Source organism: Theropithecus gelada, chromosome X (genome assembly GCF_003255815.1).
Source record: "Theropithecus gelada isolate Dixy chromosome X, Tgel_1.0, whole genome shotgun sequence".
In the NCBI taxonomy this organism is placed as follows: Eukaryota; Metazoa; Chordata; class Mammalia; order Primates; family Cercopithecidae; genus Theropithecus; species Theropithecus gelada.
The window spans coordinates 129,584,786-129,607,479 of NC_037689.1; the positions used below are offsets into that span (position 1 = coordinate 129,584,786).

Here is a 22,694-nt window from a genome sequence, read left to right on the forward strand (position 1 = left end):
GATCTGTGTTTGGTTGAAAAAAATTCGTGTGTAAGTGAACCTGTACAGTTCAAACCCATGTTGTTCAAGGGTCATCAGTGCTAATTTTAGAGACATGTCCTTAGAAGAAGTGTTGCAGACTTCATTTTTAAAAATATAGGTATGTATAGTAAATGCCAAAGTCCTCTTGGTTTTACTTTAATCTCCAAGTTGTCCACTTTTAGTGTACAAAATTAAATGAGACCCATATGCTTGCCTGGGAAAGATAAGGATAATTGGTTCCCTGTAATCAGGTATACAAATTTCACATCCATCTGCTTAGTGGTTCTCAAGTGCTGATGTCAAGACTAATATTCAAATGACTACACAGGAATCATTTGGGATGCTTTTTCAGAAGTATTGCTTGCAAGGCCCCAATCTCAGATAGGCTGAATCAGTAGTTTTGGGGTAAGGCCTAAGTATCCACATTTTAAAAGTGATATAAGCAGTTCTAATGTATAGCCAGGATCAGAGAGCACTTAGAGAACTTGTAAGAGTTCTTTCAGCTCTCTGTTTCTGTGGTTTAAGTATCCAAGAAGCCTTCTATCTGCTCCTGACTTTACACAGAAGACAAACAAGATGTTCACTTAACATTGTTTCCTTCTGGACTTTCTTCAGAATATTTCCATACTAAATAGTTGTTGTTGTTATTGTTGTTTTAGTGGTAATGATACCTTCTGAATAAGACTTAAATTTCTAACAGTGTACTTAAAGCTGAAGAGTGCAAATTCAAGTTAAATAACAGGTAAAACAGGGCCAAGGAGTAATCTGATTGTCCTGAGGAGGTGTATCTGTGAGGTTTTCGTTTTTGTAGCCCTGTTTTGGTATGGCATGTGGAAGTCGTCTGCCATTAATAAGTCAATATGAGGTTAATTTAGCAGTTCCTCCTATTTGACACTACAGAACATATAGCTCTTTTTTGGGGGCAGCTTTGAGAAGGCAATACAAACGCAGATAGAGTTAATACATTGTGATTTTTGCAGTAGAGGTAAGGAATATTTAGAAATTTCAGTGTTTTTTATTATTATATTTAAGTTCTGGGGTACATGTGCAGAACGTGCAGGTTTGTTACATAGGTATACATGTGCCTGTTGGTTTGCTGCACCCATCAACTCGTTATTTATATTAGGTATTTCTGCTAATGCTATCCCTCCCCAAGCCCCTACCCCCTGACAGGCCCTGATGTGTGATGTTCCCCTCCCTGTTTCCATGTGTTCTCATTGTTCAACTCCCACTTATGAGTGAGAACATGCAGTATTTGGTTTTCTCTTCTTGTGTTACTTTGCTGAGAATGATGGTTTCCAGTTTCATCCATGTCCCTGAAAAGGACATGAACTCATCCTTTTTTATAGCTGCATAGTATTCCATGGTGTATATGTGCCACGTTTTCTTTATCCAGTCTGTCATTGATGGGCATTTGGGTTGGAATTTCAGTAATCTTAAAAGAATATTTGATTTGGGAGCTGACTTTTCTCAGAGGTTCCAAAGAATGATGGGAATGATTAGGCAAACTAGATTCTTTATTTAAGTGGCTTTTAATTGCATTCCTTGGGATGTTTGCTATTTATTTACTTGATCTTTGCCCTTGTGCTAAAAACAGGAAGGAAACCTGTCTTAACAAAGACTTAGGATACTTTAGTTTAAAATGATGAAGGGGGAATTATAACTTTTGTATTATCTATCAGGGATTCACGATTAGTAAATGTGGCAGGGGTCTCTATCCCTTAGCTAGCTAGGGAAGTGAGGTTATATTAGTGAAATCTTGTTTTCATGATTCCCTCCACTCTGAAAGTTGGTGTTTTGTAGGAGCAGTGTTAGACCCAAAATAAGAGTAGGAAGTGCAAACATTGTGTAAATGATGGATCTTTCTCTTTTTCTGTGTCTAACTTGCTATTCTTCAATTTAAAATCTTAAACTATATCCATGGATTAGGGTTTACTTCAGTGCTTCTTTAAAATGCAAAATGTGACCTGGTTTTAAATTTTTTGATTTACATATTTGTAAGAACCCATTTATTGTAGGAAGCAAGGAACAGCCGTATCCTCCCTCAAGTTGACTGTTTCAATCAAATCCTTTTAAAACACTAATTAGGAAGATGAAGATTTCGTTTTTGTTCCTTAACAACAGAAGATTCTTGTTTAAAGTTAATGAATACATACACTTCCCAGAGTGTCTTATCAGAAGATATATCCTATGTGTCTTCAAATAAATGATACATTTCCAAATTTTAGAATTGTTTTATAACTGTGTCAGGAAAACGGAAATACTTTTTTTCCAAAGGAATTTATAAGGAGTGAACCCATCACCAAACTATGTAGTAAGTATTTTTTCCACAAGGTATTACAAAACCAAGAACCATCACCAAAAGTAGGAAGAGGTAACTGTGGGTTAGCCACTATGTATTAGTAGTCACAATGAAATACAAGGTCTTGGTAAAAGAGGACACCAAGGAAATCAATAATGATGGCACTCAAGTTTTTGAGAGGGTATTATAACAAAATATGAGCATTAAAAATGCATTTGCAACCTACTAGAAGCCTAAACTATTTTTAAAAGCCCGTATGGAAAGCTCAAGATGTGTTTGTTCCATGTGGGTACTGGAGGTGGGTGGGGATACACAAGTAGCTTGCAGTTTCAGAGACTTCTATATGGAAAGTACAACTTTTAGAAATGGAAAAACATCCAATCAGAAAGAATGGGGAAGCTTATAAGGTAAACAGGTCATGTACAAACTGTATTTTAGGCTGTGTAAAAAGAGAACTTGGTAAAATTCTTTAAAAGCAGTCATGGGTCTTGGAGTTACCTCAAAAGGTAGTGGTTTACTGGAGTAGTAGTGTGTCCATTTGGTGATCATGGTGCAAAGAACTTGATAAGAGAAAAACAATATTTTCAGTGGCCTCTTTGTCTAATAAGGAAGATAAAAGGGACAGGCTGACACCATAATAGTCTTCTGAAATTGACGATAAAATGAAACTAGGTAAAATTGTAGTAAATGAACAGATATTCTATGTACAGTTGACAAATTAGACACAGCTCACCAGAACTTGATAGAATCCTCCTATATTTTGAAGAAACTCAAAGTTTTTGATTAATAAAGCACTTAATGTGCTTTTGGCAGGGTTGGCCATCTTGAGTTTCTACTTGATCAGCAGTATATTTCCAGCAATATGAGTTTAAGTAAGTATAAGTGTATAAAGTTTGTCTTGGGGTAAAATTTTAATTCAAAATTGTATATTATAAGATACAGAATATTTCTGAATCAGGAAACAACAGTGAATTTATAAATCTAAGTCATGCCTATACATTTGTTAACCTTAAAAGCCTACGCTTATTCCAGATTTTATTGAAGTGTTAAATTATTCTGGATCTTCACTGTGAGATGAGTTGTGAAAGTTCAATGTATTACCATTTTCTCATGATTACTAGCAATTAGTACAAAGGTATAGAATCTTAGTTCAGCTATTGATGATAACATTTCACATAGATAAGATTCCAACTAAAGAAAAACAAAGACCTGTAAAGCCTGGAGTCTTTTGCGGTCTGTATTATTTAGATGGCGGTTTGGAAGTAGAGCTAAGATGATTGGGATATGCGAGTTGGAGAGAGAGGAGAGTTAAAAGGTAATATTGGCAGAATGTTAGAAACTTAAAACAGTTCACCTTAGCTTAGGTTAGATATTCTCCCACTATTGCTACATTTGCATTAATATGTAAACTGTGTATAATCAGCAGCTTTATTCCAAAAAGTGCCTAATGTTTTGGCATGCACCGATTGTATTTGCTGTGTGAGAATGTTTGTGGTAGCAGGATCAGCTAAGCTCAGTTAGTGTGTGTGTTTCACTAGAATATGGACTAGCTGCCTGTTTGGGATTACAATTGTTCTAACAAAGCACATATGGGGAGTCAAAGAAGTTTGTATGCTTTTACAAAAATTTGTTATTGTCTTATGTGATTTAGTTTCCTTCATTAAAAAAATCTGATTCAAAACGTTTGTGTTCTTTCTTTTTCTCTCTCCCCACTCCCTTTAGAATAACATAGCTGATCCAGAAGAACTGTTCACAAAATTAGAGCGCATTGGGAAAGGCTCATTTGGGGAAGTTTTCAAAGGAATTGATAACCGTACCCAGCAAGTCGTTGCTATTAAAATCATAGACCTTGAGGAAGCCGAAGATGAAATAGAAGACATTCAGCAAGAAATAACTGTCTTGAGTCAATGTGACAGCTCATATGTGACAAAATACTATGGGTCATATTTAAAGGTAATGTGTGTGCTGTATTATTTAAGTCATAAGGTATTTTCATTAGAAGTTTTTTAATTCTATTTTTTTGAAAGGCAATGTCTTAAATTAGGATTTGGCAGTCTATGGCCTCCAGGCAGAATCCAGCTCCATTTATAGTGCCAAATAAACCGTTGTTAGATTTAGCAGCTGTATCCTGAATGCATCCCAGTACTCAGCTGCACCCCTTTTCCACACCTGAACTTTTGGTTTGACGGAGGAGCAGAAATGCAGCTGGTCCTGGAGACATATCCTTTGTCAGGAAAGAGCTATCCCCCTGCATTTCCAGACACTATTCTCAATGGTCTTGACTGTCTCAACCTCAGAATTGATGGAACATGTAAGTATGTCATTTATTTCATTGAGTTGTGGTAGTTATTTACACATTTGTCTCCCCCACCAGGTTGTGAACTCCTTCATAGCAGGTAGTTTAGCTTAATCAGTTCTGGTACTTACATCCCTTGGCACAGGGTATGGCACATCTTAAGCACGTGATAAATATTTGTTAAAATGGAATTAAGTGGAATAACATCTGCCTCTGCCTCCAAATAAAAGTTGGATTTTTACTGGTTCCAGGATCATGGGATTAGCAGATACCTAAAGTTCCAGCAGATGGAGATGTTACTACATAGCAGAAAACTGGTTGGTAAAACCCAGTGGTTCTTGGGTTCCATAGTTAGAAGTCAGGATTTGTGTCTGTTGAAATGTGAACAATAAATAGCTGGAAAAAAAAAAAGCCTCCACGAATTCTAGCTTAGTTTGCAGTTTGAATCATTTTTAAATTAAAACTGTTTATCCTTGTATTGCAGTTTTTCAAATGAAGACTGTACTAGATCTTTGCCATTCAGGGTTTAAAAGGAGGGAAGTGTTTGTTGTTACTGGTTGATCTATAGGCCAAAAAGAGTGTATCTATAACTAATTAAGCTGTTGACCTGCGTAAATATTAATGCTATCATTTTATGCTCTGCTGACCAAATAAAACTTCGAATATCCATCTATACCTTTACCAAATAACCTGTCTTCAAGTTCACAGATTCTTTCTTCTGTTTGATTAGTTCTGCTATTGACACTTTATTGTATTGTGTCATTTCATTCATTGTATTTTTCAGCTCTAAAATTTCTGAGTTTTTAAAATGATTTAATCTCCTTGTTAAATTTATCATTTTGTTCTTTTATTGTTTTCCTGATTTCACTTGTTTCTTTGTATTTTCTTAAAGGTTGTTGAGCTTCCTTGATATAATTATTTTAAATTATTTGTCAGGCAGTGTATAAATCTCCATTTATTTGAAGTCAACTACTGGGAAACTATTGTGTTCTTTTGGTGATGAGATGTCTCCTTGGTTTTTCATGTTTATTATTGCCTTTTGTTGATGTCTCTGCAGTTGGTAGAGCAATCGCCTCTTCCAGACATTACAGGTTTCAATGTGAAAAGACCTTCCTCTGTAGGACGGTGTGAGAGCAATGGCTGGGTGGATTGCAGTGGTTCTGGCTCCAATGAGGGCATAGGAGCATAGTCCCTGTGCAGCTTTGTCATTTGAGATTAGTGTTGACAAAGATTGCAGGGATCCCCAGTGGTCAATACCTTGGGTGTCTACAACAGTGGTGAGGGCTGTTTGAGGTCTTTGGTGGTGAGAACTGCTAGGGTCCCCCCAGTCTCTTTTTCTTCCACAAGAGAAATCATTGCTGAGTAGATCCCTTTTGGCATTGGGTCTGGCTTGTGGGCCCACTTGAGGTGGCACTAATGTCTAGTGAGTGATGCCCATGGAGTGGCCACAGAACTAAGGCTTTAAGCATAGGCATATCTGGAGGGACATGCTCTGGGGCCCAGGCCAATAGTAATACCAATGTCCTAGGTACAAATACCCACTTCTGCTGCACAAGGCTACAGTGGCTGTAAGGGTGGGGTGGAGCCTAGCTATTTGTAGCATCTGAACTGGTGTCTGGAGCATAGGCACGCTCAGAGGGACCTTGTCTTCAGAGCCTGGGATGTGAGCTAGCTCACTATGGCAGTGATTGGCTCAAGTGTCTGAGCTGTGGGTGGGTGTAGTACAACCACTCAGCTGGTCTGGAGTCTAGAACTCAGGCTAGCTTTCAGTGGTGACTGTGTGGATGTCCGGAGCATAGGCACACTGAGAGAAACCTTGGTTCTGGGGCCCTGGGGTGTGAGCTAGCTCACTGTGGCAGTAGCTCCAATGTCTGAGGTATGGTTGAGCTCAGAGAAGACACAGAAACTGGGTCTGTAGTGCGGGCACTAGTGGAGCAGCCATGACTTAGAGGTCAGGAGCCTGCACCAGTTTTGAGAGTGGTGGCTTCTTTCTCCATGTGGCTCAACAATGTCTTCTTCTTGAGATGAAAGAGTTTTGTAGTCATGTATCCCTCTCTGGGGTTCCCTGGCAGAAATGGCTGTTGGCTACCTCAGCAGCAAGGGAGGCCAGTGTCCTCTGCAGAGCAGGCCACTGGGGACCATGATGGCTTCTACTGTGTAGTGATACTAGTAGCCTCCACCTTTCATCTTTGTTCCTAGACATTTCCTGGCCTCTCAGGTATGCTGATCTTATCAGTGATCCTTTCTGTGGAGGTATTCTTTCTTTTTTCTCCACTGTGTTGCTGCAGATTGTTAAATGGGTCCTTGAATCCTTCCAGGGCTACTTGGGTTTGTGGATAGCTGTCTATATTTGGGATTTTTTTTATGTATATGTGGAGGAAGGGGGTGATTAAAACTGGTATCTCCTCTGCCATCTTGGTGACTTTGTCATCACTTTCTTGATCTATCTGTATCTATATTCGTTAATACTGATATAGAAATTCATCACAAATTTCACTACCTGTTTACAAAACCTGACTTATTCTAATATTAGATGTATGTGGAATGAATGCATAGTAGAATGAATCATTAAACAGCCAAACAACCACTATGTATTATACACTGTATTAGATGCTGAGGATAAAAAAATGATCAAACTCACTACTGCTGTCAAGGCACTCATAGTCCAGTATTGCACTGAAATGATGCAGATTCTATGGTTAAAGTATGCACAAGGTATAGATGATACACAAATAAATAAGTAGTCACTTCTGTCCTTTTCAGGAGTGGCATGAATAAAAGGCCTCCAAAAGGAGGTGATAATGCTAGTAATTTCTATCCAATTTCAGCATTTACTTATAAGTGTTAGCTCTTGCTGTATTTTACTACATACATCATTATCTGCTCCTTTGTGTGATAATTTTGCTGTAATATTTGTTCCTAAAAAGCTAATTCAGCCCGTCATATTCTTTTTTAGAGATCTCATGAGTGATTACGCAGTCTCAGTAGTTTTAGGTTCTCCTCCTAATTCCCATACAATTCCTTGGTGGTACATAGCCCCAGGAATTTGTTGTCGTGTGTGTGTGTGTGTGTGTGTGTGTGTGTGTGTGTGTGTGTGTGTCATTTGCTCATTCTGGTTTACTTTTTCTGGATTGAATCCTGGTAATTCCAGACCCTCTCTAGGGCAAATCTGAATCCTTGCTACTTTTAGGCACCTGTGACAAATACACTATTTTTGGTTGCTGACCTAAAATATTAAATAAGCCCTATTTAAAATGGCTATTCCATAATATATTGAAAAATTGGTACTGATATGGTTTGACCATTTTATTGATTGCTTATTTATTCATATTCAATACTCCCATAGAAAATGAGTTACAGCTATATCTTCTTTTCCTAAGATTTCATATAGGGTGTTTTTTAAGTAGCATAGTAGTATACATGTGCTAGTCACCCAGTATTTACTTAATCTTTAAATAATTAAAAACTAGTTTTTTGTTTGTCCCAAATTTTGATTGTAAAGTGTACTCAGACCAGCCAGTGCTGGTCTTGACAAACCATTGTCCAAGATAGCTTCTTAAGGGATTAAATTGAATTATTTTTATCTCCTTCACCCATCATTAATTAAACTCTATGATGTAAAACACTACTTTGAAGAACATGTTGCTTCATGATAAGATTGTAGAAATGTGCAGCTGGCTTATGTTATTTGTGTTCTGAATCTATTTAAAGTAAATAAATGTGTGTGTATATACATATGTCTCTCTACAAGACATATGTATGTACACACAGAGAAAGAAATATTCTGTAATCTTACAACATTTTCATACTATTTATTTAAATCACTTTCTTAAGTTGACCAACTCTTTTACTTATCATATATATTACAACATAGTATGACTGTTTGGGTTTGTATTTTTTTCTAAACTAAAATCACATCAAATACAACAGGGTTCTGTTCCATGTAGTCAACATAAGTCAAGGCTACATCCTCTTAGTACCATCAGGGAACTGCGTTATCAGTCAACTTACATACTTATTGTGGCCCGTTGTTCCATTTCAGGTAACATGGAGAATTTTGAGTCAAGTTAATTAAACAAACTGGGAAATGGGTTGTTCTTACCCAGGATGTCATCCATAACTAAGACCTCACTGTAAGCTGGAGGAAAAGGTTATTACATTTGAGAGAAAATTATATGCTCTTTGAAACTGTATGCAGTTGTAGTGATTTCCTTGAGACATGCAAAAAATGTACTAGGTATTCATTTTGACTGAGCTCACTGTATAACTTCATTTTTAAAAACAAGAGTTAAAAACCAGACAAACACATCAGTATGACCACAGTGTTTTCCTTTAATTTTAGTTCACTGGGCAGATTTTCTTGACAAAGTTAGTCTTTATGAAGAGTGCTAAAATAAGCAAACCCTTCCCTTCTGATCTCATAATATTGGAATAATCTTTTATAATCTTTAAATATTTTTCTAGTTCAATGTAAATCTTAAAATGACACTCAAGCATTGAATAGAATTTGAATCATGCCTTTATTTGCTGCTGAAAATTGCCTTTAGATTTCTGTGTATGTTAAGGAAATATTGCTTCCCACCCACCATCACCAATATTTATGAAAAAAAGAATTGAATAAAGGAAAATATTTCAGAATCATCTGTATGACTTTGTGGCCTTCTCCTTATTTTTCACTGAAACTGTATGTGCTTACAGCCAGTGTATGTATGCTCAGTGCCTCTGGAACATTCCTTTATTGTTAACATTTCTTTTGGAGTTCTCTTATAAAACTTGAAGAAAATGGAGGCTGGAAAGTTTGTTCCTTCTTAAAATGTTCTTTTCTCAAAATAGGAATAGCTTTAAACTTAATATAATATACCTCTAAGAAGCCCCATGTTAGATTCAATCCAACAGACGTTTATTTATTAATGCCTACTATATGTATTCCTATTCTTTTGCATATTATGGTTAATCTCATCTACTTTGGTCTGACAACTTCTAAATTGATGTCTCTGGTTTCATCCTCTCTGCTCAGCCCCAGATATGTGTTTATAACTTGCCTCATATTAATAGCCTGCTTATCTGTGAGTACATCAAGTGCAATAACCCTCAAACTAGGGAGGTAGCATTTGAACTAAGTCTTGAGTATGATTTTGGTAGGGGTTGGAAGGTGAGAGTGGGGTAGGGACACAGCATTCCAAACTGGAAGAAAATGACTCAGAAGTGGTAAATTTTCTAGCCATATTCTTGGCAAGATGATCTCTACTGTCACTTCCAGTTTTATAAAATCTTACGTGCTGTATGTTTTTTTTTTTAATCAGGCAAAATAAACACTAAATTTGCCATTTTCTCTGTCTCCCAAGCTGGAGTACAGTGGTGCAATCTCAGTCCACTGCAGCCTCCATCTCCCAGGTTCAATTGATCCTTCCACCTCAGCCTCCCGAGTAGCAGGGACCACAGGCGTATGCCACCACACCTAGCTAATTTTTTGTACTTTTAGTAGAGATGAGGGCTCACTATGTTGCCTAGGCTGCTCTCAGACTCCTGGACTGAAGCGATCCTCCCACCTCGGCCTCCCAAAATACCAGGATTACAGGCATGTTGTGCAGCCCTCACCACCACTGATTTCCAGAACAAATAAGGATTCCTTATTTTCAGATCTAGAAATTGAGTAGTTGTAATTTTAATGCTTAATGGTATATACTACTTTGTAAAGTCACATTTCAAGCTTTCTATGAACACGTTTTAGTGACAGTTGGAAAGCTTCTGTTTTGAATTAGTACAAACAAAAAGGCACACATTGTTTTAAACTTGGAAAACAGGTGCTTTCATTCATGCAGAACTGCAAAATAGACAGGCATGTTTTATAAGATCTTTTTCTTTTAAATGTCAGGTGAATGGGAAGCTCTCTGAATTCATATGATAGAGTATAGTACTTGTTAGAAACAAACTTGTGGCAAAAGAAACAATTTTTAACCTATCCACCATTTTAAGAACGACTTTTTTCTTCTCTTGCAAAAAGTGTAAAGATACGTCAGATTCACAATTCTCAGGTTGTGAGTGCCTAAGTTCTACACACAAATACAAGTTATATGAACCTTTCCTGGAACTCCTCTTCCCTCACCAGTACTGTGGGAATTTATTTCCTCTATTTCCTAATGTAGACTTCACTGCTAACCAAAACTCTCCGCTTTCTGCTCGCAGTGCATGCTGGTCATCTATGGCAGGAAGAGTGGGTATCAAGATTACTGGAGGAAGTGGTAGGGGAACACTGTTCCTCCCTTTCTCTTACAAATTCTACATAGTGTCAGCATACGGAAAGGAGAATCATTTTGTCTTAGTTAACTGAGCCCTCCCTTCATGGCCCAACCCTAGGCCACATCCCATTCTCCACACTACAACGTCAGTTCCACTCTGATTCTTCAACTCTCTCCCATCCCCTAAGCACTCATCATCATGTCACTGGAGTCCATTCTCTGCCTTGATAAAGTCACATCCTCATGGAGATGCCTGGAAATTTTAAATTGGACTCCTGAATACCTCCCAGGGATTTTTGAGTTTGAGGGCTACTGGCGGTAGCTTGAGAGTCTTCACCCCACAGCTGGGGTTGTGAAGGTGAGAAATGTGTTTCTGGCATCCCAAGTTGAAGCACAATGCTGAATATATTTTTTCACTTGAAATATTGTTAAGATATAAATAGTAGTGAGTTTCCCTGGTACTTTTCATGCTATACTACGAATGAATACATTTGTGTGAAATTGTTTTTTGGGAGGACTACCCCAGGAACCTAGGCATTATTTTTATGGGAAATGCTTGCTTTTAAATTTCCCAACATCTTACTTAAAAATCAACTTTTGGAACACAGTCCAGTCACTACTTGGCTGCCGCCAGTATAGTAAAATCAACCATTCTACTTCCAATCAGCTCTGTGGTCCCACAAAAATTCAGAGAATACCACTCATGAAATGGTATGGAGAGAGAGGTGTCCCTTGTATTTCAAGCTATAGCTAAAACAAAAAGGGTTTAATGGTTTATTCCAGTGTTTAACTGATGGTACTGAATGGTATGTGTGTGTGTACACCCGTTTTAGGATTTGTATACATATATTCCTCCCAGAAGCCCCATTTCCTCTTGTTCAGCTCACAGAGAAGTTAATTCCACCTGGAGTAATCATATGTTTTTGAAGCTACACCCTCCCTTTTTCTTATCCATTTACATCAGAGGTAAAATGAACAATATTCTTTCTAGGTTCCATGTGTGTACCAAAAATGTCCGTTAACCATAGCTGATAAAAGTTAGAAGTACATCAAAACAAATGAAAGCCAACAACTGAAATAAGGCAAAATGTCCATTGTCCTCAAACTCAAACCCAAAATTTGTACAAGCCCTCATTTACCTCCTCATTCTTTAATGCAACTGTATTTTCTTTCCAATATCATTCAAAATAATTATTTAAAGCTCTGTTTTTTTAATAAAAATTACTAATAGTTCAACAATAACAAACAGTACTTTCATTTGTTTAGCTATATCATAGGCAAAAAGGTATGGGAGTAGTCTAAGCTCAGAACTTAAATTTGGAATGTTCTATGGAAAAAATATATTCTGGGTTCCCAAGCAACCACTTTTAAACCTATATTTTGGAATCTGTTCTTTATTTTTTTTTAATTTTTAATTTTTGTGGCTACAAAGAAGGTGTAAATATTTATGGGGGTACATGAGCTATTTTGATAAAGGCATATAATGTATAATGATCACATCATCAGGGTACATTTACTCTTTATGTTGCAAACAGTCCAGTAATACTTTTCTAGTTATTTTAAAAAGTACAATTAAATTATTATTGACTATGGTCACCCTGTTGTGCTATCAAATACTAGATCTTATTCATTTTCTCTAACTACTTTTTGTACCCATTAACCATCCCCAACTGTCCCTCCCTACTATCCTTCCCAGCCTCTGGTAACCATCCTTCTATTCTCTATCTTCAAGGGTTCAATTGTTTTAATTTTTAGCTCCCACAAATAAATGAGAACATGCAAATAGAATCTGTGCTTTAGTATGTGAGATTTAATATTTTTGCTAGTATGTTATTTTGGCTCAGGTTTGTAATTATTAAATTGTTTCATGGCTTTACAGGGGTCTAAATTATGGATAATAATGGAATACCTGGGCGGTGGTTCAGCACTGGATCTTGTAAGTATTTTAAAATAATTACACACAGATGCAAATGTGTGCATATGCACATACCTTATTTTTTTTAATTGAAGATCAATGGCTTTTGGGCACGCTAAGTGGTTGCTTTAGTTAGTATGTTCAAATTAAATTCTTTTTTCATGACCACTACCTTATGTAGGTACAGATGTATTGTACGTTTGGACATGTTGCTGGCATCCTAAGACTACATAAGAATGCAAATACCTTAATAAAATAAAGTATCCCAAATTAGAAGGGGATGTGTGTGTCCGTTGCTGTCAGTTTGACTTTTGCAAGCTTATCCCTGAAAAAAACTGAGTTTTCTTATATTTTTAAAAAATATGTAATTGAGATAACTGTCACTAAAAGTGATTTTTATGAACTGAATGCTTGTGTCCCCCCAAAATTCATGTGTGGACATCCTAACCCCCAATGTGATGGTATTAGGAGGTGGGGACCTTGGGAAGTAATTAAGTCATGAAGGTGAGTTCTCATGAATGGGATTAGTACCCTTATAAAGGAGGCCCCAGAGAGCTCTCTGACTTTCTTTCCACCACGGGAGGATGCAGTGAGAAGAAGACCTTCTGGAACTCAAATCTGCCAGCCCCTTCATCTTGGACTTCTTTCCCAGTCTCCAGAACTGTGAGAAGTAAATATTGTTTAAGCCACCCAGTCTGTGGTATTCTGTTATAGCACCTGAATTGACTAAGATAGTGGTACTAGGGTTCTAACCAAGGTAGGCCTACAGATCCAGTTCTTTGCAGAGTTCTCTCTGCCCCTCTATAGGTTATTTGGAAATGTAATGGCATTTTGGGTTGTCACAATGACTTAGAAGTGCTCCTACCATTTCAGTGGTCATGGATCAGAATGCTAAAAATGCTAAAATCCTGCAGTGTGCAGGAAAATTCAACCCAATGAAGATGCATTCACACACAGAATGCCTTTGAGAAACACTGGTTGTTCTCCAATTTAGTATGATCCTATCAATGTTGAGTTTCTTTCCCATCCTTAAAAATCTTTATTAATATGATACTATGTTTAAAATTCAGTATGACTTATGAGAGGCAACTTAGTGTAGTAGAATGACCACTGGGCTGGCCTAGGGTGTTGAGGTTATAGGTGCCTGTGAACCAGACACAAACTTCCTGGACTTAGGTGTTCTATAAAACAAAGAAGTTGCACTAAGTTATTTCTAAGTTCCCTTCCATCTTTAATATTATATGATTTTTTTATTTGCATGCTTCTGCCTTAGAAATTATAGCGTATGCTGTTTCTAAGAAAGTGTTTTGATTAAAATAATCAAGTAATATTTTAATTCTTATTTTTTTAGGTGGAGATGAGTTTTCCTAACTGAAAGTGATTAAATATTTGTAAAGGCTTTAACCCTGACTGCCAGTGACTCAAAGTTTCAAATAATTTTATGAACAGAAATGACCGTAAGAGATTTTCTTTCCTTTAGGCAGAACCATATTTAAACCATTCTAAAGAAATGGTAATTAAACTTGATGGAGAGCCTCATCTACTACTAGGAATTCATGTCAGTTTAATCAGTTGCTGAATTTGGTAATCTTTCCTTGTGTCTAATCTAGTTCTTATATCCTAAAGCCTGAGTTCATTTTTTTTTCTCTCCTCTCTAGTGAGAGAACACCACTGATGTTTCTTTGTGTAATAATCCTTCATGCATATGGAGTCAGGCTTCATTCTCCTCTTGAAGTTAAATGATCTCATTTTTATTTGTCTTGTCACAGAGTCGTATTATTCAATAGTTTTTTCATTAGCTCTACAAGAAGCCTCTCAATTGTTTCATTATCCTTCTTCCATTTTTTGAATATTAAAAGCCCTTTCCAAATTTATCAGTTGTCTTATCTGGTCCCTTAGGGTGCTCACTATGTCTCTTCCCCGTTTTGGAAGCATTGGCAAAGCTAGGCGACTCTGTTTAACAGGATCACTGATAGCAATGTTAAGCAGTGAACACTGGCCTAACCCCAACCAACAACCCAAATCTGTGTCCCCTAGTAGTAGTTTGGTCAGTTTTATGAAATCTCCAAGTTAAATGATTGTGAGATCTTAATCTCATCCTGCTATTCTGAACTCTACTTAATAAAACAAATAGCCATTAGTATCAGTTTCAATGAATGAAAAATGTTGTTAGTACTGTATTGGTTAAGAATCAAAAAACCTAGGTCGTAAACCCAGCACAAACACTGACTGCCTGGCAAATATTGGGCAGCCCTTTAGCCTCTTTGTGTCTTAATTTCTTCACATGTTAAATGAAGAAATTGAATCAGTAATCTCTAATTTTGTGTTCTTAGCTCTAAAATTCAATAATATTGTGATTTAATTAGAAAACTCATTTAACTAGAGTTTCCAGGGAGAGCAGATAATGAGAAAATGTGCTATTCCCTTTTCATGTATATTCCTGTACAAATAAATGCTATCATTTGGGGGAATCTAAGACAGGATTAGGTGTAGAGGAAGGCTCTGCTACTAAGAACAACAGGAACTAAGAGGGATGTTTAGCGGAGAGTGTTTCTCACATTAAACTGGTGCCTGGTGCCTAACTAATGGAATAACATAAGATTACAACTTGTCATTTATGTCAACATTATACAGTGTCTACCTTGAGTCACTCCCATTCTTGAAAAGCAATTTATTATATGTGAGCAGACTTTGAGTATATTGCACATCATTTTATTGAGTTTATTATGCTCCACTTCTTTCCAAAAAGAATCGTGGTGGCTTGCAACAAAAACACATATAGTAAGATGACTAGAATAAAACATGAGCCCCAAGAAAAAAGAAATAATATGCTAACCATAAGAGAGGGCATAACATAGCAGACTGCGTTAGGGACTGGCTGGAAGTTAAAGAAGTGTGACAAAGATCCACGAGCTCACAAATGTACAGTCTTTGAAAGAGTCAAGATCCCTCTCTTGCATATTCTCACTTGACAACAGAGGCAAATTATACAAGGCAAGTACGCTGCCCTGGGACAGAGATGTTATCTGTTAGAGACATGACAAGGTCTTCAGTTACTGAAGATAAGTTCAAATGGAGAAATGTGTCTCCTTGCCACAGAGTCTTTCTTCCCATCCTCCTCCAGCACCCAGTTAATTGAGACTTCACTTTTATTGAATTTTAACATGAACCTAAAATATAGCAGATAAGCTCATGAATCTTTAGGATCCCCTTTTTGTTGTTTTTACTTGAATATTTTTAAAAACTTCTGTATTAGCTAATATACTGGCTTATTTATGTTACTTTTAGATATCCTTCAGAATGATAGCTAGTAGGCCGTACATTAATCTTGCCCAATCACTTAAATAACCAAGGATATACCTCCTCTGGCCTTGCTAATGTCCTATGATCAGATGATACTAATTACTGATCTTAAGTAGTGTGACGTTTGTCCTTCAGTTCTTTTGTAGTACCTCAGAAGTTCATTGCCAGCCATCAATAAAATAGTGTGCCATTTTCACCCTTTCTAGAAGACTTTAGAAACTACTTTAATCACAACTGTTTGAGTAGAAACTTTGGGGTGGAAGTTGATAGATTTGAAAGTAAATAGATAATGTTACCTAGGAAAGGGACCTGTTGAATTACAGACATCCCTGGAGGATACTATATACCCAGACCACAGTTAATATTAGATGGTGAGACCAAAGTATGAGTTCTATTTTAAGCTGTTAAATTTCATCATGAAAGTGCCCTTTATTCAGCATAAATATGGCATTCATGAAAGATGAAATACACAAGGTGCCAAAGAGCTACGGATCCCTCCCAGTGTGAGGCAGAGTGGGCAATGTTTGATTTTCACCACCTCTTCCCTCCTTCCAGAAGCAAACAGAACTCTACCTCGGCTCTGACTTTAGATTCCCACCCTTTCCTGTAATAATATTGTACAGTCCACTGTTTGTGCTTTATGAGGTACCAGAATTTTAAAATAACCATTTATTTTAAAGAGGGATTTTCAGATATTCCATTACAAGTTCTCCTGAAACCTAATCATTGCTTTCCTTGTATTCCAGTTGGAACTATTGGCTTTGGTACAGGGATGGGGAAATAAAGGGATATGTGTTACATTTATTTGAAAAACATTATCCCTCCATGATTTATTTTTTTTACAATCATAGTCTGAATAGTTTAATTATTATATTCTTGGCTAAATTTATAATTTCAGTCTCAAAAAGGCTATTCTTTACAATATTATTAAAATACATAAATGCTGACTGATGTGATCAAATAGTTGCTGTGGAAATCTTATGGATTCTCTGACCTAAAAATCAGTTTCGTGTCAATATGTAGTAACTTTTTCACAGCAAATGCCAGAATTTAAGTAACTGATATCTCTTTTTTTCTGTCTAAAGAAAAGATAGTTGGTTCTGTCATTATGTAAGCATATTTGTTCCATCTTTGATGTAAATATTCAGGAACCTCAGAATCTGAAGCCTAGTATATAGGTGAAAGGGCTCATATTATCTTTCATTAAATTGAATCATTAAAAAACCTGTTCAGCCCTTTGATTGAATTCTTTTGCTTTCTTCCTTCACATTTTTCCTCCCTTGTTTAGATATTGGTTTGATAAACAGAACAGCATCATGTGTTTAAGTGATTTCTTCATTTCAAAGACACCAATTTTGAATTTGATGTTTCCAAACTTTTACACATGTGTGTATGTGTGTGTGTGTTTTTCCCCTTAAGCTTCGAGCTGGTCCATTTGATGAGTTCCAGATTGCTACCATGCTAAAGGAAATTTTAAAAGGTCTGGACTATCTGCATTCAGAAAAGAAAATTCACCGAGACATAAAAGGTATACAAAAATCTAATATGAACCTGAGAAAAATAGAAGCATTCTGAGCAAGCTGAGTTTTCTTTTCTTTTCTTTTTTTCCTCCTAGCTGCCAATGTCTTGCTCTCAGAACAAGGAGATGTTAAACTTGCTGACTTTGGAGTTGCTGGTCAGCTGACGGATACACAGATTAAAAGAAACACCTTTGTGGGAACTCCATTTTGGATGGCTCCTGAAGTTATTCAACAGTCAGCTTATGACTCAAAAGTAGAGTATTACCTGTTCAAACTGTTTTGGGTTTGTTAATAAATTGTATGTGGCACGCTATCCTAGTTAATACACTGCCTTATTTTTCCTTGTTTCACAAGTGTTTCTTAAGCTAGAGTTATGTCGTATTTTGCTGCTTAATCATAAATTCCCTCACAGCTAACTAATATTTGGACCCTATTCACTTCAATGGCTTTTCATCCCACATGGAATAAAATCCTAAGTCTTTTCTGTGACATATAAAGCTCTACACAATCTGGCCATTATCTGCCTCTCCAGTCTTATCTCCTACCACTCTCTTCTAGATTATTCATCCACAGTGGCCTCGTGGTTGTTCCTCAAACATAGCAAGTACACCCTGGCCTCAGGACCTTTGCACCTGCCCTTCCCTCTGTCTGAAAAAATCTTCCTCCCACAATCAGGTCTGCTTAAACATCACTTACACAGAGAAGTCTTCCCTGGCCATCTTATGTAGATTTGCAACACCCTTGCCCCCATCATTCATTATTCTCTTACTATGCTTTGTTATTTTCTTCACAGAAGTTAACACCATCTGGCATCATATTATGTATTTATTTATTTATTTGTCTCTCTTATTAGAATGTAAGCCCCTTAAGAGCAGGGATTTTTGTCTGGCTTATTCACCACTGAAATCCTCCATTCTGAGAAGGGTACCTGACACAAAGTATGGAATTCATTATGTTTTAAATAAATGAATTATAGTAATAAAAATTTATTAACACCACATTTTCTTAAGAGACAAGTACTGTATGACCATTAGGTTCCACAGACTATTTTGTGGTAGTATATTGTAATGGAGTTTCAAGGTGATATACATATATATATTTGTTTTTCCTTTTATCTTAGGCTGACATTTGGTCGTTGGGAATTACTGCTATTGAACTAGCCAAAGGAGAGCCACCTAACTCCGATATGCATCCAATGAGAGTTCTGTTTCTTATTCCCAAAAACAATCCTCCAACTCTTGTTGGAGACTTTACTAAGTCTTTTAAGGAGTTTATTGATGCTTGCCTGAACAAAGATCCATCATTTGTGAGTATATATTGCTATCATTACTATTTATTTTCTATTATTAGATCTACTTATAGCAAAGGCAGCTTTTCCTGCAATAGGGAATACAGTGCATGTGAGAATTGTCTAAGATCCATCCAGGAACTTGGTTCTTCCTTCTGTACTGCTACTTCTATTGAGTTATTAACCAGATTCTTCATTCTTTTTCTCCTTACCCTTCATTTTTTTCTTGGTACCCAGCTTCCTCCTTATTCTATTCATTATTTCCTATTTCAGGGGGAAATAAATTTGAGAAGTAAAGTTATCTTTATATTATGTCATTATTAAAGTGCATGTATAAATACAGTGATTTTTATTCAGCTGTTTTCATTTTTCATGAAAAGTTATGTTTGGGTTTAACTATTTTTTTTTTTTGAGTCAGAGTCTTGCTCTGTTGCCCAGCTTGGAGTGCAGTGGCGTGATTTAGGCTCACTGCAACCTCCATCTCCCAGGTTCAAGCGATTCTCCTGCCTCAGCCTCCCAAGTAGCTGTGATTACGGGCACCTGCCACCATGCCTGGCTAAGTTTTGTATTTTTAGTAAAGATGGATTTCACAATGTTGGCCAGGCCGGTCTCGAGCTCCTGACTTCTAGCGATCCGCCCTCCTCAGCCTCCCAAAGTGCTGGGATTACAGGCATGGGCCACTGCGCCTGGCCAGGTTTAACTATTTTTATTTAGTGTTTAGAAACTTCACCGTGAAGTTGTATACTTTTCCTAGGCTAGTGAGCTCCATTCATTTACTTGGCAGATTCGATTACAGTTGTTTTACTGTTGTTGAAATAAAGCTGCCTTGTGACTTTTCGAGACGAGAAATACACAAGAGCAGTCCAAACTTGATATAACTATTTTTAAGTTGATGATAAACATTCTGATATTAATAAAGTGAAGGCGGGACATTCTCCACAGCACCTGGTGTTTGCATTTAGATGCAATAGACATTGATGTCTGATGGAGAAGGGATTATAAGATATGTATAAATGATAACAAAACTACAGCCTTGCAAGTTTTCATCAGTTTTTTTCAAGTTTACAGTAAATGTGATTAAAGTATTTTAGAACACTACTGTGAAATGTTTTTAAATGTTTACTTTCTAAATACTGTCATGTGTCTCTCTGCTTTTGAGAAGGCCCTGCCTGCCAGTTTGCTGGTGGGTAAGCCACCTGCTGCCCATTGGGCTTTAACAAATTTAGACGCCAAAGTAGTAGATTCAATGCAGTTGCCTTGAGCCACTTCAATAATAGAATTAGCTATTTTCCTACAGCATTTTAGTTGTTCTTATATCTACAGACATACCTTTATACCTTTCAGCTTAATAATTCAGATGATTTTTTAACCATTCCTTGTAATCATAAGAGTTCAACAATTGTAATATGCAGCCTTGATCTTTTTATCCTTAGCGCCCTACAGCAAAAGAACTTCTGAAACACAAATTCATTGTAAAAAATTCAAAGAAGACTTCTTATCTGACTGAACTGATAGATCGTTTTAAGAGATGGAAGGCAGAAGGACACAGTGATGATGAATCTGATTCCGAGGGCTCTGATTCGTATGTACAAATTATTTAATTTTTATGTAGGTAGCCTATTTAAATATTGTATATCTTTTAGCTATGATCAGTGTGCTTGTTCTAGCATAAAATATAAACCATATTTTGAAATTTCACCTTAGAAACTGTAAAAATCTTTTTCAATCACAGTCTGGAATACAATGAAGTTGGAAACATGTTTTTCTTGGAAGTGAACAGCTCTAGTTTTAAATGGTCTTGGTCTAACCCCTAGTGGATACTTGAGTATATTACAAAATTTTGGAGCAAGATTCAATTAAAAGTGTTATATTAGTTTGCCCAAAGTAATAAGGAGCTGTGTTTTCTCATACTTTGATGGCAACCTGCAAAATCCCTCTGAAGAACTTTCCTTTCCCACCTCTTGGCCATGTACCAAATCAAGATCAGACTGATACATTTGAATATTCATTTATGTGTAATTTTTCTTTCTTGAAAAAGTTGTAGTGTTTTGTAACAGCAGCGTTTACATTAAAAATTCAGCCTCTAAGTCCGTCAATTAATTTAGACTAGGAAAGTCTGTATGCTATGCCAGAATTTAGTCCTCTACCAGCTGAACTGGCAAAAAGGCAACACCAAATTTATTTAGATACTACCCTGAGATTCTTCTATTTATAAGAAATTGCTCAATGTTGGAAAGGGATAAAAAATATCAGAATAATTTGTGCCCTATTCTGATGGGTGTTAGCCTTAGCTTCCCATAAGAGTCACTCATGGAACCTTAAAGCAATCACAAGCCACACCACTGGAGATCCTGATTCAATAGGTGGGGAGCAGTGAGGGACAGGTATTTACATTTGGTAGGAGGTCTCAATGAAGCACACATCGAGCTGAGAACCACTGCACTACCACTCTGTAGTAAAATGTAGTATTCACCTGAAGCTGAGATCAGATCTTTTTTGTACCAGGAGTTTTTAAACATTGGGACAATTATTCCTTTAGATTCTACATACATCGATTTGATATTTTTGCCAAGCTGAATCATTTGGTCACTTATAGAGGTATCTTTGGCAATCTCTTTAGGGAATCTACCAGCAGGGAAAACAATACTCATCCTGAATGGAGCTTTACCACCGTACGAAAGAAGCCTGATCCAAAGAAAGTACAGAATGGGGCAGTATGTATATGGAAACAATTACTTACTCTTCATACAGTTTTTCAAACTATGTAGTGAGATTATAATGGCCCAAAATTGTTAGGATTGAATACCCCAAATGCCTGTCTGCCTCACTGTGTTTGTAGTATGCTTCATTTGTCATTAGTTTTGAGCTAATTAAAAAAGTTAATAGAAGTTATTTAAGTGGCCATATTGGAATTTTTGTTTGTTTGTTTGTTTGTTTGAGACGGAGTCTCGCTGTGTCGCCCAGGCTGGAGTGCAGTGGCCGGATCTTGGCTCACTGTAAGCTCCGCCTCCTGGGTTTACGCCATTCTCCTGCCTCAGCCTCCCGAGTAGCTGGGACTACAGGCGCCTGCCACCTCGCCTGGCTAGTTTTTTGTATTTTTTAGTAGAGACGGGGTTTCGCCATGTTAGCCAGGATGGTCTCGATCTCCTGACCTCGTGATCCGCCCGCCTCGGCCTCCCAAAGTGCTGGGATTACAGGCTTGAGCCACTGTGCCCGGCCTATATTGGTATTTTTTAAGTGCATTTCACCTAGAGATACATAAGCCCAGGGAATCATAGGTATCTATTGTAATCCTAGAAGTTAGAGGACTTCTGGATGATGAATGGGAATGAATGACGGGAAGAAAGCTTAGAGACTTGCCTTGCATACAATATTTTGTTTTCAGTGGGGCATTCAAATTAGTTCGTATTTGTTAAAGAATAAGAAATCATAACAATTATTTTAATTTCATGTGTATAATCTGTATCATTTGTTCAAAGGAGCAAGATCTTGTGCAAACCCTGAGCTGTTTGTCTATGATAATCACACCTGCATTTGCTGAAGTAAGTACCGATTAATTGGCCTTGGATATCTGTTTGAAGTAGTATAATATTTTAAGTGTTTTAATTATTACTCTTTCTCAGCTTAAACAGCAGGATGAGAATAATGCTAGCAGGAATCAGGCGATTGAAGAACTCGAGAAAAGTATTGCTGTGGCTGAAGCCGCCTGTCCCGGCATCACAGATAAAATGGTGAAGAAGCTAATTGAAAAATTTCAAAAGTAAGTTGGAAATGTCATTTTAAAAATTATTTTGCATTTTCTGTTGTATG

The 22,694-nt window shown here is 37.0% G+C and overlaps 1 protein-coding gene across 4 annotated transcripts in view; it reads left to right on the plus strand.

Moving 5' to 3' along the window:
- STK26 (serine/threonine kinase 26) overlaps positions 1 to 22,694 on the plus strand; it is a 52,364-nt gene that overhangs the window by 26,865 nt on the left and 2,805 nt on the right. Inside the window, exons 3-12 of one of the 4 annotated variants that reach the window (XM_025372552.1) lie at positions 4,046 to 4,276; positions 4,871 to 4,936; positions 12,738 to 12,794; positions 17,496 to 17,604; positions 17,692 to 17,849; positions 18,717 to 18,902; positions 20,318 to 20,466; positions 21,505 to 21,598; positions 22,364 to 22,426; positions 22,508 to 22,644. In XM_025372552.1, the coding sequence (XP_025228337.1) occupies positions 4,046 to 4,276; positions 4,871 to 4,936; positions 12,738 to 12,794; positions 17,496 to 17,604; positions 17,692 to 17,849; positions 18,717 to 18,902; positions 20,318 to 20,466; positions 21,505 to 21,598; positions 22,364 to 22,426; positions 22,508 to 22,644 (1,250 nt within the window). The remainder of the gene's footprint in view (positions 1 to 4,045; positions 4,277 to 4,870; positions 4,937 to 12,737; positions 12,795 to 17,495; positions 17,605 to 17,691; positions 17,850 to 18,716; positions 18,903 to 20,317; positions 20,467 to 21,504; positions 21,599 to 22,363; positions 22,427 to 22,507; positions 22,645 to 22,694) is intronic. The other 3 variants (XM_025372553.1, XM_025372554.1, XM_025372555.1) reach the window with 3 other exon arrangements.